Here is an 8669-nt window from a genome sequence, read left to right as displayed (position 1 = left end):
TAGGTTTCTCGGATATGCTGACTCTGATGGTGTGATTTTTTAAAGATTTTGTGACTTTTAGAGGGTATTTCCGCCTATTTTCTAAAATAAGGCACATTTTCACAGGCTCGTAACTTTTGACCGGTAAGACTACACTTGATGAAACTTATATATTTAAAATTAGCATTAAAATGCAATTCTTTTGATGTAACTATTTGTATCAAAACTTTGTTTTTTAGAGTTTTGGTCACTATTGAGCCTAGTCGCTTCTTACTACAGTTTGTTACCACGAACTGTTTGAAATAGTAACTTGTAAATGAATAAAAGTAATACATTCTACTATAACGTTGAGATAGAACTTACTAATGTCTCAGGTTTTCCCGTCCCTTTTTTGTTTTTGTATTTTTTTTCTGCCCATCGTGAAAATTCAAATGCTAAACTGTTATCCGACTTGTAATCAACCAAATTCAAATGGTCAGCTGTTACCAATTAGACATGTGAAAAATCTAAATTCCCTTTAAATCTGGTCTTAATGTTCAGGGAAAGTCAACAGTCTTTAGATATTCTGATACAACCCTCAAGGAGCAATTAAGCCAATGAGAAAGGAGGAAATCTCGTAACGTATTTCAATGTTATTGGAAATAGAATTTGCTTTCAACCTAGGAGATTGACCTTAAAACCCCTGAAACGCTATGCACAACAGAAGCTAAACCTTCAAAGTTTAAGGCTAATGGTCTTTTTTGTTCCCGCCCAATTTCTGAAACAGATTCTAAGAATCTTAATAACGCCACTGCTAGTATCTATTCGATAGCAAACTCGTTTATGAGACTTGACAAAAACATAAACCAGTGGGAGAAAAAAACAAAAGATGTTTGTTTAGTAAAAGCACGTTAGATTCTACGGAGATTAATTTAGATGAACAGGTTATGTAAAAGAAAATATACCCACTGCTGAGCTAAAAATAGTGTTTTCTTTTGCACATCAATTTAAAGGGTAATCCTATATTTTTTCGCTCAGAGATTTTGATTCGATGTGCATTGAATGCAAATGGTAGAACTTGTACGAAAAGTAGACAAATCTTTTATTTTCGAGATGGGTGTCTGTTTTGAAATGTAAAGCGTGAACTCTCCCAAACCTCAACCGAGACCGAGTCCGTTTGGAAATGAAAATTGTTTGGCTATTGGGAGAACCCTTGGGTATTGAGAATTGCAAGCAGTTAGCCAGGTGGGTGAAACACCCACCTGGCTATTTTCTTTTAATCTCCAGTTCTCGAAGTCCACCAGTCCCCAAACTTAAACCTCGTCATGTTACTTCTGAATTCCTTTTTACAAATTGTGATGAAAATGAAATAATTATGAGTATGAAATAACAATCCTGTGGAGTAGATGAAGTATCGTTAAAAGTTGTTAAAGCAACAAAAACAATTGTTATTTCTATTTTGACTCATCTGATTAATTTATCACTTGAAGAGGGAACTTTTCCAGAAAGACTTAAATTAGCCCGAGTGCTACCCCTTCACAAAGGGAAGTCAAAAAATGAACCGAGTAATTACCGATCCATTTCTATTTGACCTTTTTTTTTCGAAGATTTACGAGAAAGTAGTCCATGAAAGAATGTATGATTACCTCCAGGAGTAGAATCTTCTGTGCGATACCCAACTTGGCTTTCGCAAAGGACTTTCTACGGATATGCACCAGCTATCTGGAATTCAATCCCCTTGGAAATCCGGAACTCAAATAGCCTTACTACCTTCAAGCGAGCAGTGAAGGGTCGTTACAGAAATACTGTTTGGATTTGAATATGCGGTCCTCCTCTTTTCGGTCTTTTCTTTTCTTTTTTTTTTCTTTTCTATCTCTTCGTCACTCCCCTTTTTTCTCTTTTTTTTTCTTTTTTGATAAATCCAGTTGATTCGTTGTTTCTGTTAGTTGATTGTTTAATTATTCTTTAGTGAAGTTTCTGCCCTAGTCAAGCACTTTTGTGCTTTCCTGGCAGATTATGTACATGTAATTATGTGTTTTTTGTTTAAATATATATGATTGAATTGAATTGAAGAATTCCTGCGAACAAAACTCTAGCACAGCTTGCATCAAACAATAAGTGCGTAATTGGTAATTTGATGTGTGTGTGTAGACTTGTTCCTGTGTTTGCGTACGTTTGTGTTTTTGTGCTCCTCAATCTCATCCTGCTAAATAACTAAGAAGACTAATCCGCCATTCCATCATAAATTTACTATGAAAAAGTAGCATATAAACAGAATTGATGGAAATAAAACTAATTTATTGGGAAGATAACAAGATGAAAAGTTTGTGTAAAACGAAAAACTCAATGCATACCCGTACTAATGAACTTATTTTGGAAGAAATATAGCCTCTCAGGCGCATACAGGTTAAAGCACATAAAAAATAATTTTTATTGAAATAGAATAAAAGCGATAAAAATAGAAGAAAAAGTTCGGGATTTCCCAAAAGGAATTTAAAAACCCTTGTCCATCGTATCTGCCCCCATTAAAATACAACAACGAAAACAAACAGTCCGCACATGCAAAAGTAAACTACCCAAAGAAAAAGGATGAATGTTTGAGAGGTTTTTCACTCTCAGAAATCATATACCTCAGGTGGCTAGTACCAAGCATGGCAGAAGTGTGCCAAGCATAGCGGAACTGTGAGAACAGTACTAAGAGTGAATGATCTGTGCCAAGCATGACATAAGTATCCCAAGCATGGCAGATGTCTGCTAAGTCTGATACAAGATCGTGATTTCATAGCAATCTGGGAATGTACATTATACAATTAGGCTAGTGAGTTAAGTAATCAAAAATTAAAGAGCCATTTGAAACAGACGGACAGAAAATAAAATCAATGATCTAAATGTGAAACGGTCAAACATTACTGTCTATGCATAATTGACTGAAAATGAAGAGAAATAAAAATAAATAATTATACCAAACATAAAAGAAATGGGTACTGCTATATACAAATAATTAAATCCTAAACGATTGAAAATTAAAATGAGTGCTAAAGTTAAACCAAAAAGGACACAAATTACTGCCCATAGGAGTTGGGCTAGAGTTCCCTTCTAATCGTAAAACAAAATAAAAAATTGTCGCTAAATAGAATCTGTAAACCTTAATTGTTGATGCTTCCTGTAATTAGTATATTAAACACTAAATAATTATACATTACACATTCAGTTCATTTTCAATATCTTTCCAGTCACCTTGATTTTTATAGGTTTTTTTTTTTGTCATTTGTTTGGAATTAATAAGATGAAAGCTATTTTCCTTGTAATAAGATTAGGGCGTTAACGTTATTTTGTGTTAGGGCGAGATGCACAAGATTTCGGAAAGAAACTTAATGACGCTTTAATTAAATACCAAAAATGAACGAATTGTACAGAAAACGTAATAATTGTAGGAAAAACTATAAAAATCACAAATATTAAGCCCAAGTAACATACAAGAAATTTATAAAAAACTAAAATTGTTTGTATTAAATGTATTTAATATGCTTCAGACCAGATAAGAAACTTCATTATTTTTGGACATTGACGAAGAATGAGACAGAAATTTATGGAGGAAAAAAGAATTTTCCTTGCCAATATTTTTTAACACATTTTTTTTTATCAAACACGAAGATTTATCTATTCCAAATCAGACCAAATTATTTCTTCAAAATCACTGTTTTCATGCATTGAGTTCCTGGTAAATTCACTGTTCTCCCCCGATCCCTTCTGTGCGTTTTTTTTCTTGCTGTTCACTTCAACTCGACTCAACCTTCTTTTTTTTCCTCTTTTTATTTCTTGAGACAAGCTTGAGTCCTTCGGTTGGTGGGCTGTTGTACATTTTACAGACACAGGTTCTCTGATTTCCATATTCCTTGCAACCCTTGAGTCTAAAATTTCAGGAAGTAAGGATTCATTCCAGAAGGCTTCAAGCTTCGGAAATATTTTTTCCCAGTAGTCTTTCGATCGGTGAACTGTAATTATTTCCCAATCCTCAATAGAGTTATAAACTATTAAGTGGCGTACCATTTTATCCAGTATCCCGAGTTGGCCTTGTATCTGGGCGAAATACCTGTGATTTTTTTTAGCTGAAGACCTTCACTGGATAATTCAAGAAAAAATGCTTTAACTAAATTTTTTGACTGGGCCACATCATAAATGGTTTTGAACTCTGGTATATTATGCACCGTTTTTATCTCTATAGGTGTGCCATTAGGGAGCAGTCCATCTACAGATGCAGCAAGATACTGATACTGTGGATGCACACTGAGTCCTATTTGATCTCCCTTTACGACTTTTAAGTTGAATTTGTTTTCATATGCTTCTAGTGCCACTACTTCTAAATCTAAGCCCTTTTTCATTAGGGCAGAGCAGAATCTAGGTCCCAAGTTTCGAATTTGCTTAACAATTGGGGCAACTCTGGTGCTGTTTTTTCTGGTTGCAATTCTGTGGAAGTAACTACTAGTTATTCTCTTAGATCTTTCTTCAACCCAAGTGTCATTTTTGGATTGACCCTTGGTACTGTTGAACAAACAGCTTATACTGGCAAAATCCAATTTTAAATTCTCGTCAGTATATTTTTGTATAGCCAAATTCATTTCATCAGAAGTCATGTCTGGCTTATTGCAATTTGGTCCATAGTCACGATTACCAAAGTTATAGTTTCTATTTTTTAACTTAGCAACGTGTTTTCCTCCAAGAGCAATATAATAACTGGTCAAATTACGTTTAGATATTACACGGAGCTTAGCCGTTTTATTACAATATTTTTTTGTTACGCTAGAAGGACTAAGCCCAAAAATATTTTTCCAAGCTAATTGATGCCATTTTGGACCTGAATTATAAGCAAGACTTGCTCCATGAACTCTTGCATGATATGAACCTCGTTTAGACCGGCTTATTTGCTTTTCTCCGATGAATTTAGCAACAACTGACATGTAGCTTTCAGCTAAGTTTGTAGTTGCGTCATTTCGAAGCTGCTCTGCTTTTCGACACACAATATCGACCTCTGTCATAACATCTTCAAACACCTGCAGGGGAAAATTATTCCACCGATCTTCTATTTTACTATTCACGGCCAATTCAGCAATCTTAGGACAGCCAGAATCACATTTTGTGTGGTTTCCGAAAACATGGTACGGACCTCTTTTTAACAAGATTTTCAATTCTTCTGCTGTTCCATTATTTTCAGAATTTATTTTTATCGCGCCCCTTAAATTTTTTGTCAGTTGCTGTATAATTCCTCGGGGAAGACATTTTGTGTACAAACCTTTTTTATTTTTGCACAAATTATATAGATGGGCGGTATAGTTTTTTGTGACGTGATTTGCACATTCATGTTTCCGTATGTTGGAACCGTAGGAAACACTTTGTTTTAGCTTATAAAAAACACTGGAATCACCGTCACCGATAAACTCTAAAAACTGTAATCCGTGCATCTCCTCACTGGAACGAAAGCCTTCAACTAGAATATCTGTTTCCATGCTCCTTGAATTTCCGTTATAATTCAGAAAGCAGAAATGATCTTTGGGAATTACTTTGGCGTTTGCAGAAGAAAAACATATATAACAGTATTTATTTTTTATGCCAACATATAACAGTTTTTTCGAAAATGCATCTATGATAACTGCAACACATCCTTTGGCCGAATAATCGTGTCCTTTGCTACGCTTATTCCAGCCTCCATCACATATCACTTTTGTCCAGTATGAGTCCTCCTTATACCTATCATCATGAATGGCTGATTTTAAGGCCTCTCGTCCATTTTCTAGCAAAATTTCCGATAAACTATTCATCCAAGCATTACCAAGCTGCCTTTCCATACGGGAATAAACTATTCGTGACATTGGTTTCACTCCAAGCACCCCGAAGAATTCACACAGTGTAGAATACCCTCCTCCACTACCCATGGCTCCCCAAACAGCCTTCGAATTCAAGCAGCCTTTAAGACTTGATTTTTTTTCGGAAAAAGCAACCTGTGTCTGGTCCGTAAAACTTGAAATATATTCTTTTACGCTTGTTGCTGGACATTCTGGTTCACCTTTAATCCTCTTTTCCCAGTTACACTTATTACACTTAACTTTCAGTTCAGTTTTCAGGCCTTTCTTTTCTAATTGCTTTATAATCAATTTTCCGTGATCGCAACTGATTTTGTGTCTGAATGCTGAAATTACTTCAGCAAGGAAATACCTTAGATTCACAATGCAGTTTCCATCTGGAATTCCAGATAAGTCTATCTCAGTATTCGTATCGGGGCAATCAACACCGTAAGAACCACTACCGTTTCCCAATTTATTTGAATCGTCTATGAGAGGATTTGCTGAAAATTCTTCTGAAATTTTTGATCCATTTGACAAATTATCTTTATCTTGTTCTCCAAGCAGCACCTTTCTAAAAAAAATGAAAAGAACCATAGAAAAAAAAAAACAGCGACCCGGCTCAATAGTAAACGAAAGTCTAAAAAACGAAATTTTGATACTAATAAATACGTCAAAAGAATCGGATTTTAATTAAATTTAGTCCTACCCATCAAAAGATAAGAGCCTGAGAAAATTTGTCTTATTTTGGAAAAAAGGGGGAAACACGCCCTAAAAGTCATAGAATTGTTTTGCCAGAAGACTGATCAAGGGTGTGTGTTTATTTGTTTTTTGTTTTCTTTTTCCCAGGGGTGATCGTATCGACCCATTGGTCCTAGGGTGTCGCAAGAGGGCTCATTTTAATGAAAATGAAAAGTTCCAGTGCCCTTTTTAAGCGACCAAAAATTGGAGGGCATCTAGGCCCCCTCCCACTTTCATTTTTTTCTCAAAGTCAACAGATCAAAATTTTGAGATAGCCATTTTCTTGAGCATAGTCAAAAAACATAATAAGATGTCTTTGGGGACGACTTACTCCCCCATAGTTCCCGGGGGAGGGGCTACAAGTTATAAACTTTGACCAGTGTTTACCTTGACCTGATGCCCACTCAATTGGACAATCTGTCTTGGCTTTTTCTACAATTGGCCATGACTTGACTTTTCCCATAACTATTCCTTTTAATTAAAAGTCAACGGTTGAGGGGTTTTGGCTGAGGGGGGGGGGGGGTAGAGGGGAGGGAGCTACGTTGAAGGATCTTTACTTAGAGGAATTTGTCAGGGGGGAAAGAAATTCAATGAAGGGGCATAGAATTTTCTAGCATTATTAAAAAAAAACACTGAAAAAATAATAATGAAGAAGTTTTTCAACTGAAAGTAAGGAGCAGCATTAAAACTTAAAACGAACAGAAATTATTACGCATATGAGGGGTTCATCTCCTCCTAAATACCTCGCTCTTTCCTCTTTCCGCTAAAGTAATTTCAACTATATATTCTACGGACTTGGTGATTCTAGGGTCATTCTTAAAGAACCGGGAGAAAATTTAAGCTTTAGTGTAAAGAGCGAGGTATTGACGAAAGGGCTAACCCCCTCATATATGTAATACAAATATACAAAGTTCTAGGTGCTTTTATAAGTTACGAAAAATTGGAGGGCAACTAGACTTCCTCCCCCACCCCATTTTCTTCAAAATCGTCAGAACAAAAATATGAGAAAGCCATTTAGACAAAAAAAGATATGCAAATTTCGTTGTGCGGTGAGCCAAATCAAAACATGCATTAATTTAAAAACGTTCAAAAATTACATAAAAAAAAAGGTTTTTTAACTTCAAGTAAGGAGCGACATTAAAACTTAAAACGAACAGAAATTATTCCGTATATGAAAGGGGTAGTCCCCTCCTCAACGCCTCGCTCTTTACGCTAAAGTTTCTTATTGTTTTAAAAAGTATAGTTGTGAGAAAGAGTCAAACTTTAGCGTAGAGAGCGGGACATTGAGGAGGGGACTACCCCCTTTCATAAACGGAATAATTTTTGTTCGTTTTAATGTCGCTCCTTACATGCAGTTAAAAAAAACTTGTTTTTTTATTTAATGGACAAGAGGGAATGAAACTTGTATATGTAATTTTTACTTACCGGTATTTTAAATTCAGCCACCTTTTGTTGATAATTTTCTTCCTCATAGCTCAAATGTCTTATTGACTTCAGTTGACAAGTCAACAGCTTTAATCAGAGACACAATGCCTTCTAGGCGTAATGTCTAAAATTGGATAAGAATCCCGCCTTTTTTTCTATTGGCTGATAAAGAACGCTATTAAGCCGGAAACAGGGGTAAAATAAGTAAAAAGTAAGCACATTTTGAAATTGTATTTTTCTGATTTTGCTTTCAAACTATTTATGATAGACATCAGAAATTTTCTGTAATGGTTGTAGATTATAAAATCTACATATGATCCAAAATTCTACCCTCTGGAGCCAACTTCATACCTTCTAGCAATAAAAATGTTGAAAATTAAAAATAATTTTTTGCACCGTTAAAAATAAAAATATAACAATTCTGCAACCAACATTTTTTTTTAAATACTGGCAGGATGAACTAAAAAAAAAATCTACTGTCATTTCCCATCCACTAAATTTTTATTCACCAAACCAAAATAACTTGATTTCTTTTTTTGCACAATAGGTAAAGCATATACAGAAAAAGTGAAACCAACATTTTTTTCCTTTTTAACTCGAGAGTCATCAAAAAAAAAATCAGTTCAAAATCACCTAAATCGCAGAAGTTATTCATGATTTTCTATCATAGGAGAAATAGCATTGGACACAAATTAAGACCATTAGCCT

At 35.0% G+C, this 8669-nt stretch overlaps 1 protein-coding gene across 1 annotated transcript; it reads right to left on the bottom strand.

The window, feature by feature from the left end:
* Positions 1-686: 686 nt before the first annotated feature.
* On the bottom strand, positions 687-8660 carry LOC136043616 (uncharacterized). Its single transcript, XM_065728523.1, has 2 exons — positions 7962-8660; positions 687-6369 (listed from the first exon to the last, which is right to left on the bottom strand). Exons 1-2 carry the CDS (start codon positions 8006-8008, stop codon positions 3993-3995), a joined length of 2424 nt encoding a protein of 807 aa, XP_065584595.1. The 5' UTR covers positions 8009-8660; the 3' UTR covers positions 687-3992.
* Between the last annotated feature and the right edge of the window lie 9 nt (positions 8661-8669).

Source organism: Artemia franciscana, unplaced genomic scaffold, assembly GCF_032884065.1.
Source record: "Artemia franciscana unplaced genomic scaffold, ASM3288406v1 Scaffold_7677, whole genome shotgun sequence".
In the NCBI taxonomy this organism is placed as follows: Eukaryota; Metazoa; Arthropoda; class Branchiopoda; order Anostraca; family Artemiidae; genus Artemia; species Artemia franciscana.
This window is presented reverse-complemented; position numbering and strand designations above follow the sequence as displayed.

What these genes read in the sequence shown, in the direction of transcription:
- LOC136043616 (XM_065728523.1), bottom strand. Translation starts at nt 8,008, where the DNA reads ATGAGGAAGAAAATTATCAACAAAAGGTGGCTGAATTTAAAATACCG. An exon ending in TGGCTGAATTTAAAATACCG is followed by an intron (nt 6,370 to 7,961) that starts GTAAGTAAAAAT and finishes CATTTTTTTTAG; the next exon opens with AAAGGTGCTGCTTGGAGAAC.